Genomic DNA, 17,046 nt, shown 5'->3' with positions numbered 1-17,046 from the left:
CGGCGGGAGCGCCACTGCGCTCCCAAGCGGCGCACTGTAGCAGTGCGCCACCGGGCCGGCCCTTGTTTCTTGATTTTTTAACTTCAGAGAATATCTTTTTTTGTTTGTTTTGTTTTGTTGATGGCTGGCCAATAAGGGAGGTCCAAACCCTTGATCTTGGTGTTATCAACACCACACTCTAACCAACTGAGCTAACTGGCCAGCCCTAAAAAAAAAAACTCTTTAGGGTTAGGGTTAGAGTTAATACATTGTGCTAGGTTGCCTACCAAAGAAATTTAAATTTAATTAAATTTATGTGTGTATGGGACCCCCAATTTTCCTCACTCCCTGGTCAGTGCTTGCTAATGTAAAATTGTTTCCTGTGCTTTAAAAGTAATGCATGATCATTGTCAAAAATAACCAACTTTATAGAATTGGACAGTGCCCAAGGCTGAGGCTGCTAATCTCAACTTCCAGAAAACCAATATGTTGTTGATTATATTTGCTAACATTCATTACTAAGGTTAATAAGTTTAAAATGAGATTATGTTATATAGTACTATCTTAAACCTTCTCTTCCTACTTTATCTTTCCACATTGTTATATATATATATACAGAGATCTTTACACCATTCTTGAATGTGTCCTATCTTGTTAAACCATTCTTCTATGGGTGAACATCTGTTACCATTTCTATCAGTGCTGCAATGAACATCATAGTTCAAATTCTTTGTACATTTGCCTGTTTATGTGGTTAATTTTATAAATGTGGAATGATTGGGTCAAATAGTGTGGACATTTGAAATTTTCTTAAGCATTGCTGCCCGGGGGTTGTACCATTTCATCCTCCTATCAGCCATATATGGGTCTTATTTCCACATCATTGTCAGTACTGGCTGTGGTTATGTAAAAAATATCTTTTACCAGTTTTATAAGCAGGAAATGCATTATCATTGTTGTTATTTTAATTTATTTTTGAATTCGTCTTTATTTTTTCCTTCAGCTTTATTAAGATATAATTAAAAAATACAAATTATATGTATATTTACAGTGTACAATGTGATGTTTTGGTTTTCATTTCTTTGATTACTGTTGAGGTGATTGTTTTTCCTCAGTTTATTGATTTTTCTTTGCCTTTTTTTGTTTGTCTTCTTGATTTTTAAACTTTCATTTATATGTTAAGAATATCACTCTTTAGGGCCGGCCTGTGGCTCACTCGGGAGAGTGTGGTGCTGATAACACCAAGGCCACGGGTTCGGATCCCATATAGGGATGGCCGGTTAGCTCACTGGGTGAGTGTGGTGCTGACACCACCAAGTCAAAGGGTTAAGATCCTCTTATCGGTCATCTTTTTTAAAAAAAAAAAAAAAAAAGAATATCACTCTTTATCATGTAGTAACTATTTTTTTCCAGTTTGTTGGTAGTTTCCTTATCCCTTTATCTAATAAAGATATAATTTACACAGTAAAATTTACCCTTTTTAGCTGAAAATTCTGTGAGTTTTGACAAACGCATAAATCACGTGATCATCTCCATAATCACAACACAGAACATTTCCATCAACCTCCAAAATTCCGGCCGGCCCGTGGCTCGCTTGGTAGAGTGCGGTGCTGATAACACCAAGGCCATGGGTTCGGATCCCATATAGGGATGGCCGGTTTGCTCACTGGGTGAGCGTGGTGCTGACAACCTCCAAAATTCCTGAGTTAGTCAGCCATTTCTGCCACTGCCAGCCTTGGCAACCACTCACCTGTTTGCTGTTTCCATGTAGTTTGTCCTTGCAAGAATGTCTTGTAGATGTCATCATTGAGTACTTATTCTTTTGGTCTTGTTTCTTTCACTCAGCATGATGCATTTAAGATTCATCCATGTCCTTCCTGTCCTAGTTTGTTCCTTTTTATTACAGATCAATATCCTGTTGTACAGATATACACAGTTTATCCATTTACCAGCTGAGGGACGTTGTTTCTAGCTAGTGTTTACATATAAAGGTGCTAGAAACATCTGTGTATAGGTTTTGGTGTGAACATAAGTATTCATGTCTCTTGGTAAATATCTAGGAGTGGGAGTGCTGGGTCATATGATAATCTTATTCCTAACTTTATAAGAAACTGTCAAACTCTTTTTCAAAGCAGCTATTTTTCCAAGTGACATCTTCATGTTAGTAGCTTTTAAATAGTGTTTATTGGCATCCCACTCCACCCCCACCCCCCATTATAGCAGTTACAATTTTCAGTTAAATCTGTTCATCTTACCTTCTTCCTTTGCTTGTTGCACAAACCATTTTCATTCTGTTTTCTTGACAACTGTAACAATAATAGCTACCATTTAGCATAACATCCCTGCCTGATAAACCTTAGTATCCTCATTTTACAGGCAAGGACACTGAAACTACAGCTTGCCCAAGGTCAGCCAGTAAATGGCAAAGCTCTGTCTGAATCCAGTCTGTGCTCTGGCCCCATTGTGTCCCCGTTGACATGGGATCTTGCTGCTTGTTCTCAAGAAGTCCTCTTAATCACATCTTCTGTTTTCAAGGCTGTACTGGGGTTTGTAAGGTTAATATGCCAAGCTTATTTCCAAGGTTCTACCAGGAGAGCTATTGCTGCAAAGGATTTTCCTCTATTTATTTTTTTAATCACAAAATTATTATACATGCATTTTTCAAATTTTTGTGTTGAAATAATATCAAGCATTTAGGAAAGTTGCAAGAATAGTACAAAGAACTTTCATATACCTTTACTGGATTCATTAATTTTTAACATTTTGTCATGAGCTTTTTGAAGAACTCTCATTCGTATGTGTGGGTGTGCATGTGTGTGTATGTGTAAAACATTTTTTCATCTGAGCCATTTGAGAGTGGGTTACATACATAGTGTTTTTTTATCTCTTCATACTAGGAATAAGGACACTGACTTACATAATCATGGTACAGTTGCGTCCAATTTAGGGAATTTGACATTGATTCAAGACTTTTATCTAAGACTTTTATCTAATCTATCAAGACTTCTATCTAATCTATCCATATTCCATGTTTTTCCTGCCCATGATCCAGTCCAGGGTCAAACATTGCATTTAGTTGTCTGTGTCTTTTGTTAGCCTTTCTTAGTCTCATGATACTGATATATATATATATTTTTGTTTAATTGAAACATACTGGTTGTACATGTTTATGGTGGACAGAGTTATATTTCAGTACATGTATACAGTGTGTAGTGGTCAAATCAGGGTAGTTAGCAAATTCATCACCGCAAAAATTTATCAGTTCTTTGTGATAACATTTAAGCTCCTCTCTCTTAGCCATTTAACATACAAGTTGTTAATTATAGGTGACTAGCACTACTGTACACCAACAACTTATTTTTCCTATCTAGCTGTAATTTTGTGTCCATTAACCAACCTCTCACTATCCTTTCCCCCACCGCCTTTCCCACCTCCTCATACCCATAGTTCTACTGTCTCCCTCTAAAAGTTCAACCTCTTATTTGTTTGTTTATTTGTTTATTTAAGCTCTTACATATGAGTGAGAATATGTGGTATTTCTCTTTCTGTGTCTGGCTTATTTCGCTTAACATAATTTTCTCCAAGCTCATCCATGCCTGCTGCAAATTACAGAATTCCACTTTTTTTTATGGTTGAACAGTATTCTACTGTGAATAGTTAGGCAGTTTTTTTTTTTTTTTTTTTTTTCTTTTGGTGGTTGGCTGCCCTTGTGTATATGTACCACATTTTCTTTATCCAATCATCTGTCCATGGACATTTAGGTTGGTTCCAAATCTTGGCTATTGTGAATAGAGCTTCATTGAACATGGGAGTTTAGGTATTCCTTTGAAACGTTGATTTCCTTTCTTTGTGTATATACACATTAGTGGGATTGCTGGGTCATATGGGAGTTCCGTCTGTAGTTTGAGAAACCTCTACTGTTTTCCACAATGGCTATACTAATTTACAGTCCCACCAACAATGCAGAGTTCCACTTTCTCCACATCCTCACCAGCATTTGTTGTCTTTTTGATAATAGCAGTCTAACCAGGTAGAGATGATATCTCAATGTGGTTTTGATTTGCATTTCTCTGATAATTAGTGATGTTGAGCATTTTTTTGTATAGTTGTTGGCCATCTGTATGTCTTCTTTTGAGAAATGTCTATTTGGCTTCTTTGCCCATTTTTAAATTGGATTGTTTGTTTTTTTACTGTTGAATTGTTTGAGTTCCTTGTATATTCTGGATGTTAATCTTTTGTTGGAAGCATAGCTTGCAAATATTTTCTCCCATTCTGTAGGTTGTCTCTTTGCAGTGTTGATCGTTTCTTTTGCAGTGCAGAAGTTTTTTAGTTTGATACGTTTATTTTTTCTTTTGTTGCCTGTGCTTTTGAGGTCTTATTCGTAAAATTTTTGCCCAGTACTATGTCCAGAAGCATTCCCCTGTGTTTTCTTCTAGAAGTTTTATAGTTTCGGTCTTACATTTAGCTCTTTAATCCATTTTGAGTTGATTTTGATAAATGGTGAGAGATAGGGGTCTGGTCTCATTCTTCTACACATGGATATCCAGTTTTCCAGCACCATTTATTGAAGAGACTGTCCTTTCCCCAATGTATATTGTCAGTGCCTTTGTCAAAAATCAGTTGGCTATAAATGGGTGGATTTATTTCTGGGTTTTCTGTTTTGTTCCATTGGTCTGTGTGTCTGTTTCTATGGCAGTACCATGCTGTTTTGGTTATATTTTGTAGTATATTTGTAGTATATTTTGAAGTCAGGTAGTGTAATGCCAATAACTATTCTTTTTGCTCAGGATTGCTTTGGCTCTTTGGAGTCTTTTGTGGTTCCATATGAATGGTTTTTTCTATTTCTGTATAGAATGTTCTTTGGTATTTTGATAGGGATAACGATGAATCTGTACATTGGTTTGGGTGGTATGGTCATTTTGACAATATTAATTCTTAGAATCCAGGAACATGGAATGTCTTTCCATTTTTTTGAGTGTCCTTTTTTATCTCCTTCATTAGTGTTTTGCAGTGTTCATTGTAGAGATCTTTCAGCTCCTTGGTTAAATTTATTTGTAGATATTTTATTTTTTTGATAGCTATTCTAAATGGGATTGCTTTCTTGATTTCTTTTTCTGCTAATGTTTTATTGGTATATAGAAACACTACTGATTTTTGTATATTGAATTTGTATCCTGCCACTACTGAATTCATTTATCAGTTAATAGAGTTTTTGGTGGAGTCTTTAGGTTTTTCTGTGTATGAGATCACATCATTTGTAAACTGGGACACTTTGACTTCTTTTCTAATTTGGATGCTCTTTATTTCTTTCTCTTGCCCGATTGCTCTGGTTAGGAGTTCTAGTACTATGTTAAATACTAGTGGTGAGAGTGAGCATCCTTGTCTTGTTCCTGTTCTTAGAGCAAAATCTTTCAACTTTTCCCCATTCAGGATGATGTTATCGTATATGGCCTTTATTGTGTTGAGATACTTTTCTTCTGTAGCTAATTTATTGGCAATTTTTATCATAAAGCAATTTTGAGTTTTATTGAATGCTTTTTTTGCATCTACTGAGATGATCATATGGTTTTTGTCTTTCATTTTGTTGATATGGTGTATCACATTTATTGATTTGCATATGTTGGATTATCCTTGCATCCCTCTTATGAATCCCACTTAATCACAGTGCATAATATTTTTGGTGTGCTGTTGAATTGTGATTGCTAGTATTTTGTTTAGAATTTTTGTATCTGTGTTTATCATGGATATTGGCCTGTAGTTTTCTTTTTTTGTTGTGTCTTGTCTGATTCTGGTATCAGGGTGATGCTGGCCTCATAGAATGAGTTTGGGAGAATACCCTCTGCTTCAATTTTTTGGAATAGTTTGAGAAGAATTCTCAGTTATTCTTTAAATGTTTGGCAGAATTCAGCAGTGAAGCCATTTGGTCCTGGGCTTTTCTTTGTTGGTAGACTGCTGATTATCGAATACAGTCTCATTGCTCATTATTGGTCTGTTCATATTTTCTGTTTCTTCTTGGTTCGGTCTTGGTAGGTTGTAGGTATCCAGCAATTTATCCATTTCCTCCAGATTTTCAAATTTGTTGGTGTATAGTTGTTCATAGGAGTCTCTGATGATTCTTTGTATTTCTGTGGTTTCAGTTGTAATGTCTCCTTTTTCATTTCTGATTTTCATTATTTGGGACTTCTCTTTTTTTCTTAGTCTAGGTAATGGTTTGTCAATTTTGTTTATCTTAAAAAACCAACTTTTTGTTTCATCAATCTTTTGTATCTTCTTTTCCTTTGGCCTCTATTTCATTTAGTTCTGCTCTGATTTTTATTTCTTTCCATCTACTAATTTTGGGGTTGGATTGTTCTTGCTTTTCTGTTTCCTTGAGGTGTAACATTAGGTTGTTTATTTGAAATCTTTCTACTTTTTTGATGTGAGCACTTGTTGTAATAAACTTTCCTACTTTGCACTATCCCATAGGTTTAGGTAAATTGTGCTGTATTTTCATTTGTTTCAAGGAGTGTTCTGATTTCCTGCTTTTCTTTGACCCATTGGTCGTTCGGGAGCATGTTGTTTAATTTCCATGTATTTGTATAATTTCCAAAGTTTTGTTTGTTATTGATTTTTAGTTTTATTCCATTGTGGTCTGAAAAGATACTTGATATGATTTCTAGTTTTTAAAAATTTGTTGAGACTTGATTTGTAGCCTAATATGTGATCTAACCTAGAGAATGATCCATGTGCTGATGAGAAGAATGTATATTCTGCAGTTGTTGAATGAAACAGTCTGTAAATGTCTGTCAAGTTTATTTGATCCACAGTGCAGTTTAAATCCAATGTTTCTTTGCTGTTTTGTTTGTTCATTTGTTTTGATTTTTTGTCTAGATGATCTGTCCAATCCTGAGAGAGGCTTATTGAAGTCTTCAACTTTTATCGTATTAGAGGGTCCATCCTTCCCTTTAGATCTAATAATATTTGATTTATATATCTGGGTGCTCTGATGTTGGGTGCAGATATATTTACAATTGCATCCTCTTGCTGAATTGATTCCTTTATCATTATATAATGTCCTTCTTTGTCTCTTTTTATAAGTTTTGTTTTAAAGTCTATTTTATCCAATATAGGTATAGCTGCTCCTGTTCATTTTTGGTTTTCATTTGCATAGAATATCTTTTTTCATTCTTTCGCTATTACTGTATGTGTATCTTTACAGGTGAAGTAAGCTTCTCATAGCAACATATAGTTGGGTCTAGTGTTTTAATATACTCAGCTCATTTAGCCAGTATATATCTTTTAAATGTGGAATTTAATCCATTTACATTCAAGGTTGTTATTGAAAGGTATTGTCTTATTCCTGACATCTTATTAATTTTTTTGTTTGTTTTGTATATCTTTTGTTCCTTTCTTTCTCTTTTATTTTGTCTTTACTGTTTGGTTTTTTGTAGTGATGAGATAGTTTTTTTTCCTCTTTATATATTTGCTCTAGCAGTAAGTTTTATTCTTTCATGTGTTATCATGAGGTAGTTATTGTTCTTTTGCTTCCAGATGTAGGACTCCCTTAAGGATTTTTTGTAGGGCCAGTTGTATAGTGGTGAATTCCTGCAGTTTTTGTTTGTCTGGGAAATACACTACTTCTCCTTAATTTCTGAAGGATAGTTTTGGTGGGTATATTATTTTTCATTGACAGTTTTTTTCTTTCAGCAATTCGAATATATCATCCCATTCTCTCCTGGCCTATAAGGTTTCTGCTGAGAAATCTGCTGTTAGTCTAATGGGGATTCCCTTATAGGTGACTTGACCCTTTTCTCTCGCTGTTTTTAGAATTCTGTCTTTATCTTTGACTCTTGACTACTGTGTGTCTTGGAGAAAACCTTTCTGGGTTAAATCTGTTTGGTATCTTTGAGCCTCTTGGATCTGGAAGTTCATGTCACCCAATACTTGGGAAGTTTTTAGCTATTATTTTGTTAAATAGGTTTTGGATGCCTTTTCTCTTTCTTACCCTTCCAGAACACCTATAATGTGGATGTTTATAAACTTAACGTTGTCCCTTAGATCTTGTAGGCTTTATTTTTTAAAATTCTTTTTCTTTTCCTTTTGTTATTTCACAAAGCTTGTCTTCGAGGTCAGCAATTTTTTTTCTGCTTGATCTAGCCTGTTGCTTATAAGCTCTCAGTTGTACTTTGTATTTTTTATTTTGTTGAATGAATTTTTCAGTTCCAAGATTTCTGCTTAGCTTTTTTTTTTTTTATGATATCTAGCTCTTTGTTAGATTTCTTCTTCATATCCTGAATTGTTTTTCTCATCTCATTGTGTTGTCTATCTGTATCTTCTTACATCTCACTGAGTTTCCTTAATATTATAATTTGGAATTCTTTTTCCTGCATTGCCTAGGTATCCTTTTATTTGGAGTTCTAGTATTGGAGAATTATTGTATTCCTTTGGTGGTGTCATGTTTTTTCATGTTTCTTGTCTCTATGTTGATGTCTGGGCATCTGGTGGAATGGTCACTTCTTCTAGTACTCTGAAGTAGCTTTTGAAGGAAGAGACTCTTTCCTGTAAATGTGTTGTATAGTGACAGATTGGTAGGTGTTTTAGGTTTGGTTCTGGGTGAATGCACTAGTGTAGTTTCCATGTGATTTGTTTGGCTGTATTCAACATTGGAGTTGTCTGTGAGTGCCTCTCTGTCCTAAATGCTGAGGCATTTGGCAGATCCTTGCTGAATTGGGTGACACTGGGTTAGGTCACAGGGGTCATAGATGAGGTCTTGGGCTCTTGGGAGAAGCATTGGGGTGCCCTGTTGCTCCTCAGCTGGAGTGAGTCACTGTGAGCAGGCTCATTGGTGCCCTGGCCAGGATCCTGTTCCCCTGTTAGATTCACTGGGGTCCTCTATAGCTCCTCTGCTTAAATTGGTTACCTTGGGTGGGATTGCTGAGGTCCAGATTAGGACCTTGGACTTTAAAGGAGAAACGAGGTGCTCAGCAACTCCTCAGCTGAAGTGGGAGACTCTGGGTGGGGTCTCTGGTGCTATGGCTGAGCCCTGTATCCCCAAAGGAAGCATTGCAGTGCTCTGAAGCTCCTCAACTAAAGTGGGCAACATTGGGCAATGTCACTGGAGTCATGGGCAGGACCCTTTGCCCACCCACGAGTGATGTTGGGTCTTTCTGCTGCTCCTTGGCTGCAGAGTACCACTCTGGGTAAGGGTAAAGTTGTTGTAGTTGTTGGTGGGACACTGCACCCCCGGGAGAGATGCTAGGGCTCTCTGCACCTCCTTAGCTGAAGTGGGTCACTCTGGGCGAGGCTGCTGCAGTCATAGTTAGACCCTTGTGCCCTCAAGAGAAACAGTAGGTCACTTTGCAACTCCTCAGCTGGGATGGGCTGCCCCATGCAAAATTTCTGGGGTTGTGGGTGGGGCCCCGAGCCCCAAGAGAGGTGCTGAGTCCCTCTGCACCTCCCCTGTGAGAGCTGTGTGGCTGGTCCACTGAAGAGACCAGGGCCACCGGCAGTGGCAGGAGGCCCTGACTGGTAGGTTCTCTGGCTCTGGAAAGCACACACAGACTAGCTCTGTCCTGAGAGTGACCTCCAAACTGTACCCTGTTCCTAGGGTACAGGATGCTGCGTGGGCTCAGAGTGCCAGAGACTTGGCATAAAGAGGGGGCCTCAGGGCTGTGGAGATCCTGGGGCTGTCAGGTCCCAGGACAAAATACACTTACTTGGGTGTTGGCTCTGATCCTAAAATGGTGACGTGCTGCCGCAGCCACGACCCTGGGTTTGTGGGGCTCAGTGTGAACACCCTCCCTGGACTGATGCAGTCATGTGGGTTCCCAGCATCTCCCCACATGGCTCACAGCCTGTAAGGGCTGCATAGCTTTCTTGTAGCTTGGATTGCAGGTGTCCTCAGTGCAGCTCATGCTTACCTTTTCCTGCAGGCAGAAATTCCTCCTGGGTTCTTCAGCTCCTGGCTGGGGAGTGGAGGGGTGGAGGCTGGGAATTTTCTTCCATTCTCTATGTGGTTGTCCTAAGATTCTGTGCTCACTAGCATTTCTGTTACCCCTTTGATGTGCTCCAGCGTTCTCCTTTACTTATTTTTGTCCAATTGTAGTCATGCATTCTTTGTTTTATCTGTCTATGGGAGAGATGGGCAGTGGTAGAATCTTCTAGTTGGCCATCTTGCTCTGCCCCTGATACTGATATTTTTGAAGCATATGGTATGGCTAGTTATTTTATGGACTGTCTCACAATTTGGATTCATTTCAATTTCCTTGTTGTTATACGTAGGCCGTGCATTTTTAGCTGGAAACTACTGCCTAGTCTATACCTCATTTAAGAAAAAAAAAAAAAATGATGTGTCCTTGTGTCCAACCAGGGAGGTCTCATGACCAGCTGGCCCCTGGTGCCTCCTGCCATGAAGGAAGAGGAAAGCAGTGAGGAGGAGCCCGCAGCAGCTACCACCTCTAAGGAGCAGGAGGCTGCCTCTGCAGAGTTGGATGGACCGCGAACACCAGAGCCCTTGGAGGAATTCCCCAAGCGTGAAGAGCAGGAGGGCTCCCCTGCCGAGACGAGCCTGCCCTACAAGTGGGTGGTGGAGGCAGCAAACCTCCTCATCCCTGCTGTGGGGTCCAGCCTCTCTGAAGCCCTGGACTTGATTGAGTCGGTATGTTGGTCACAGCACTTCACAGTGGGCACAGAGCATCCACCAGCAGGGAGCGCTTCTCTGTGGGGCCTGCATGCTTCCACTCACTCCATCATCCTGCTAACATTTACTGACCCGATGCTGAGTGCCTGGCCCTGAGCCAGGGCCTGGGGACACCAAGATAGTCACCATACAGTGTCTGCCCTTGGGGAGCTCCCAGCGTGAGTGGCAGGGGGGGCGCAGAGTGGCACCTGACCCATATACACGGTATGGGGTTGGGAGGAAAGGCTTCCCAGAGGAGGTGACACTACACTGAGTCCTCAGGGATCACTGGCAGGTAACAGTACGGGACAGCGTGGTATCTGTGGCACCACACATGGTTGGTTTCCCTGGAGAGGGATCCAGGATGTGCTGGGGTTGAGGGCTGGGTCTGGAGTGGCGAGTGGACTCAAGTCACTCAGGGTGGAGCAGCTTCTGAGGGCATGCTGTGCTTACCATGCTGGCTGTGGGCTGTGCTCCTTTGGAAAGAGCTCACAGCTTGTCACAACAGCCCAACTCCTTGCTGCATCAGCCAGGCCTGCAGTGTGGAGCAGATTTCAGGAGGTGATGGATAAGAAGTCTGGTCACCAAAGGCAGGGGAGCTCAGTGTGAGGCACCCTCATTTTCCTTCCCACTTGGGCGTCCCCTCTCCTTGCTGAGAGTAGTGATCCTGTTTATTGAACATGTACCAAATGCCAGGCTCTGAGCTTAATGTATAGTCCACATGATATTGCATGAGGTGTGTCCTTTCTCTGTTAGATGAGACTGAAACTCAGAGAGGTCAAGTAGTGCACCCAAGGTTGCACTGCAAGTAAGCTTGGTGGGCTCAACTATCATGCTATGCCCCCTCTTCTGCCTGATGAGGGGTTGTATGGAGCCATCTCCAGGGGGATGATGATCTGCTCAGGCCCTCTCTCGGTCTCACCTCTTGGCCCCCATGGCTGGGGTTGGACCCAGGTGCAGGGTCCATCTGTGGGGCCCCTTCCACCTCCAGGGAATTTCAGAGGAGCTTGGGAGGCAGGTCTGGCGTGTTCATCAATTTTCAGCAGAGCTCTGAGGCTGCCACATGCCATCCGCCCTTTCTTTGGGCTCTAAGAAGGGTCGAGAGTAGAAGTGGGCCCATTCTGTCCCTGGCACTTCACAGGATTACCCCCTTCAGCCTCAGACTGTTCTGTATTTTCTTCCACTTGACAGGCACAGAGAAGGGGAGAGGAGGGAGCTCACTGTTATTGAGCACTCACTGTATACCAGGCCCAATGCTTATTTAGCAACCACAGTAGTTAACATTTGAGTGCCTGCTGCATGCCAGGGTTGTTACTTGCTACCTAACATGCATACCTAACCTTAGCTGGTCCTTAAACAAACCATGAAGTGGGTCGTGGGCTCATTACCAGTGAGGGAATCCCAAGCTCAGAGAGGCTAGGAGACTTGTCCAGTGTCACACAGCTGGTGACTGCCAGGGCCAGAAGTCAGACCCTCCTGTCTGGCTCAGAGCCCAGGCTCTTTCTTCCATTACCTTCAGCAAGAGTCCCTACAGCATTTGCAGAATCCTGCTGTCCCTCCCCTGCAGCACTGCTCTACACAGTCCTTGTAGGATGTTCTTTTGTCCTATTAGACACCAGTAGTTCTGGGGCCTCCCTTAGGTTGGGAGTATCGGCCTGAGGTCAGCCTTGCCCCGAATTGGCCTCTACCCACAGGAGTGAATGGCCTCAGGCTCCCATAAGTCCTAGGGACCAGAAATGATCACTACGGTCTCAGTCTACTCAGGGCCAGACCTCCAGGGATCAAAGTGGAACCCTCTGTCTCCAGAAGCCTTTTGGCATGCATTGTAATATATTTGGTAAAGGTGGGAAGACCTGGCGGAGACTCTCAGGTTTGTTCTTAGAAGCTTAGTGACCTCGGGCAGATTCCCCTCTCTCAAGCCCAGGGTCCCAGGTATGAAAGTGGGGAAAGTAATGCTTCCCTGGCAGGGTTGTGGTGGAGCTTGTAAACCATTTCTGTGAAATGCCCTGAGGAGGCACCTAGGATGGGCAGGCATCCCATCCACTGCTCTGTATTGTGATCTCTAAAAATATCTATAAAAATATAGTTACATGACATAGAAAGTCTTTGAGGAAATGCATGAAAATGTTAGTGATTGGTCCTGGGCTGTGGGGTCATACTTGACACTTGTGTATTTTCCTTTAATGAGTGAATCCCATTGTGTTAAAAGCAGAGTAACTGCAGTTCTTCTTAACCTCCCTGTTGGGTAGGATCCCGATGCTTGGTGTGACCTGAGTAAATTTGACCTCCCGGAGGAGCCGTCCATGGAGGGCAGCATCAGCAGTAGCCTGGTGCAGCCCCAAACATCACATCAGCAGCAGGCCCTGCCGCCCCACCAGCCAGCTGCCCTGGTGCCCAGTGTGACCGAGTACCGCCTGGACGGCCACACCATCTCAGACCTGAGCCGGAGCAGCCGGGGCGAGCTGATCCCTATATCCCCCAACACTGAAGTTGGGGGCTTGGGCATCAGTACGCCACCCTCTGTGCTCAAGCGGCAGAAGAAGAGGCGTGTGGCTCTATCCCCTGTCACAGAGAACAGCACCAGCCTGTCCTTCCTGGACTCCTGTAACAGCCTCACCCCCAAGAGCACACCTGTCAAGACCCTGCCCTTCTCGCCCTCCCAGGTGCGTGGACCCCACTCCAGCTGCTCGTTGGCTTTGGTTTGTAGACACCCAGTGCCCAGCACGGGGCCTGACACAGACGTGCACCATTCAGCCAGTATTCATTGAGCGCCTGCTGTGTACCAGGCCTTGTGCTCAGTGCTGGGGACATGGGGGTGAGCAAAAACAGACCTGGCCCTGCCCTCATGGAACTTACGCTCTGGTAGGAAGACGGGTTTACAAAAAAAAGACCCAAATAAATGTAAGTGGTGGGAAGGAGGCTTACGGTACTGCATATGCATCTAGTCTGGGATGGGTCCAGGAAGACCTCTATGAGGAGTAGGAGGAGGAATTGCCTGAGCTGAGAAAATAGTAGGTGATAACCGGGTAAAGAAGTGGGGAAGAGGCCTCAATCATATTTGTTAAAAGAATCCATTCATTGAACATGTGTGTCAGAGCAGATTGGCCAGCACTGGGGGAGGAAAGGTGAACATGCCACAGCCCCACTCTTGAACAGGATAGGCATTGCTGGGGGCACACTTCTCATGAATTAACCAGCCTGGAGTGTGGAGAGTGCCCTGGTGATAGCAGGTGCTCAGTCATTGGGAGCTTTCTGTGTCCTGGGCACTGCCTCGGGCTGTGTTCGTAACATGCACAGAGGAGATGGGGAGGGGCTCCAGGGTCTTTCCTAGAGGTCAGAGGAGGCCCTCAGGCTTCCTGGAGAGTGATGTCTGAGGTGATCTCTGTCACTTTGAGCAAAAACACAGACAGGGAGGACCACAGAGTGGAGGTGTGACGTCCAGAGCTAGGAGGGGTGGGGGTGGGGCAGGGGCCTGGGAGTGCCTTGGGTATAATCTGCCCTGGGGCTATGGGAGGATGGGATGGAGTGGTTGGGGTAGGTGGGTGCTGTAGCTCCCATGGCCCCAGATAGGAATGGGTGGGTGGAACTTTGAGTCTGCTCCTACTAAGGCTATGGGAGAAGGGCCCAGGGGGGCACTTTGCAGAAGCCACCCTGTCACCTGTCATGGAGGGATCGAGGCTCAGCCTAGGGTTGGGATGGTTAGTGGTGTTTCCGAGATGGACCCTCTATGAGTTTGCTCAGGCTGCCATGACAATGAACCAGACTGGCCAGATTAGACAACAGAAGTGTATTTCTCACAGTTGTGGAGACTAGAAGCCCAAGATCAAGGTGTCAGCAGCATTGGTTTCTTCTGGGCCTCTTTCCTTGGCTTGTAGATAGCCGCCTTCTCCCTGTGTCCTCACATGGTCCTCCTTTGTGTGTCTCTGTCCTAATCTCTTATCTTCTGTCTTACAGTCTCTTATTTAATAAACCTTTTTATATGGTGGGTGGCCAGTACCCTTGACCTTGGTGTTATCAGCACCACACTCTAACGAGGTCAACCAGCCCAATAAACTTCTTATAAGGACACTGGTTATTGGACTAAGGCCCACCCTAATGACCTCATTTTAACTTAATTACCTCTTTAAAGGTCCCATCTCCAAATACAGTCTCATTCTGAGGTGCTGGGTTGGGGCTTCAGCATGAATTTGACGTAATTCAGGCTCCAAGTGACATGCTCCAAGTGAAGGCTGTGGGCTGGAGAAGGACGACAGCAGAGCTTCAAGCTGCCCAAATAGCAGCCCGGGGTGATGGGCGTGGTGGCTGCCCTGTGCTAGAGACCAGTTTATGGGTGGCCTGAGGCTGCAGGTGGCTCTCCGGGCACCTTCAGGGCAGGGAGAAAGGAGAAGGGGGGGCTTCAGAGCATGGATGTCTGCTTACATGGATTTGAGTCTCACCTCTAACTCAGTACAAGAATCTACACCTCTCCAAATCTTTGCCTCTCCAGGTCAGTTGAGAGCTAGTTTTATCTCTTCTGAAAGAGCCACTCTTGCAGTCTACACTGTCAGCAGCATGTGAAGGTGGAGATGGCAAAAGCCAGGATCGGGGCAAAGATAAGCCCAGGGGTCTACATGAACCTACTTGGTGGCTCCTGTTGATCTGTCCCAGTCTTTGGCCTCTGGTGCTTGATAAGTCAGGAGCGTACCTCAGTGTCAGAGCAGACGTGTCAGGGGCTGGGGCCAGGGGTCTCTCCCCCTGCCCCCTGAGGACTCAAGAAGCCACATGCGGGTGATCATTTTGTCTTGATTCCTGTCTTTTCCCTGCAGTTTCTGAACTTCTGGAACAAACAGGACACACTGGAGCTGGAGAGCCCCTCGCTGACATCCACCCCCGTGTGTAGCCAGAAGGTGGTGGTCACCACGCCCCTGCACCGGGATAAGACACCCCTGCACCAGAAACACGCTGCGTGAGTGCTGCACTGCGGCGGGTCCTGGGACCACTGGTGGGGTGGTGGGGAGACTGTTTCAAGAGAACATTCTCCCTTTTGGCCACCACACCTCCTCATTTTCGTTCCTGTAGTCTGGTACTTCACCTTTGCTTTTGCTTTTCTTTAAAATTTTTCAATCTGATAGTTTTGTAATCTCAGGAACAGAGAGTCCAAAATGCACGAAAAACATAATCTCTTCCCCTTTTGTAAGTTTCCAGTGCAAATCCATTGTGTTTTAGTATCCCTTACATTCAGGACCTAAGTGTCCCTGGCACCCGCATCTCCCCGGTGCTCTGTCAGGGGTGGAGGCTGTGACCCTGTCTGCCCAGCGTACAGAGCACAGCACTTCCCATCCCGAAGCCTGTGCAGGTTGTTCAGAAGCCTGCGCAGGTTGCTCGCCAGCCTGCTTTTATGGAGCTGCTTAACTGTTCCTCTGCTTATTACTTTTGCTGCAGGAGAAGCATTGCTGTTATTTCCCGAGTGAATTACGTGACTCAGGAATCAGTTCGGGAATTTTAGTCCTTGTAATGATATGCGGTTGCACAAAAGATTTATGAATCCCATAGTCAGAAATCAGTCTCTAAACAGTTGATCTCAAGTATACCATAGATAGGTTTCATGAGAAATGGTTCTCCATTCAAACCAGAATCCTGGACTTAGCCCTTAAAACAGAGATGCTAGAACCACAGAAGGCATTGATATTGATACATAGCTATGTTTCATGAGAATTGGTTTTCCATTCGAGCTAGAATCCAGACTTTAAATCTCAGCCTTTAATGCTAGAACCACAAAAGGCATCGATACATTTTCTGCTCATCCCTGCTCCCCAACTCTTCCTCTATGTAAAGAAGTATTTTCCGTGTCCTTCATTCCTCTGTAGATCCGTGTTTCCCTCTGGTTCCTTCTCTCTGAAGGTCATCCTTTAACATTGTTTGTAGTGTAGGCCTGCTGGTGATAAATTCTTTCAGCTTTTGTATACCTGAAAAGTTGCCTTCATTTTTGAAAGACGTTTTTCCTGGGTGTAGTTCCTATCTTTCACTGCTTTAAAGATGTTGTTCTCCTGTCTTCTGGCTTGCACTGTTTTATCAGTTTGGAACAATTTGATTATAATATACTTTGGTGTGTTTTTCTTTGTTTCTTGTTTTTGGTGTTCATTGAGCTTTTTTGGATCAGTGGGTTTATAGTTTTCATCAAGTTTGGGGAAATTTCAGCCACTATTTCTTCAAAAATATTTTCTTAATTAGGATAATCTCCTTCAAAAAAACAGACAAAGAAAAAATGTTCTGGATCCTCCACCTCCCAGTCTTTCAGGGCACTCCACCCTTATATGTATATTAGACCACTTGAAATTATCCCACAGCTTACTGATGTTATTTTATTTTTGAGATTTCTTTCTCTGTTTCATTTTGGGTTTTTTTTTTTTTTTTTTTTTGTCCTTTTTGAG

At 43.1% G+C, this 17,046-nt stretch overlaps 1 protein-coding gene across 1 annotated transcript in view; it reads left to right on the top strand.

Annotated features, from left to right (window-relative positions):
* Positions 1 to 17,046, top strand: part of MYBL2 (v-myb avian myeloblastosis viral oncogene homolog-like 2) — a 42,474-nt gene that overhangs the window by 15,382 nt on the left and 10,046 nt on the right. Inside the window, exons 8-10 of the mRNA XM_008581636.1 lie at positions 10,328 to 10,615; positions 12,886 to 13,299; positions 15,442 to 15,581. Of these exons, the coding sequence (XP_008579858.1) occupies positions 10,328 to 10,615; positions 12,886 to 13,299; positions 15,442 to 15,581 (842 nt within the window). The remainder of the gene's footprint in view (positions 1 to 10,327; positions 10,616 to 12,885; positions 13,300 to 15,441; positions 15,582 to 17,046) is intronic.

This window comes from Galeopterus variegatus, unplaced genomic scaffold (genome assembly GCF_000696425.1).
Source record: "Galeopterus variegatus unplaced genomic scaffold, G_variegatus-3.0.2 Scaffold2416, whole genome shotgun sequence".
NCBI lineage: Eukaryota > Metazoa > Chordata > Mammalia > Dermoptera > Cynocephalidae > Galeopterus > Galeopterus variegatus.
The sequence above is the reverse complement of the archived record's forward strand: the minus strand, read 5'-3'. Positions and strand labels throughout refer to the sequence as shown.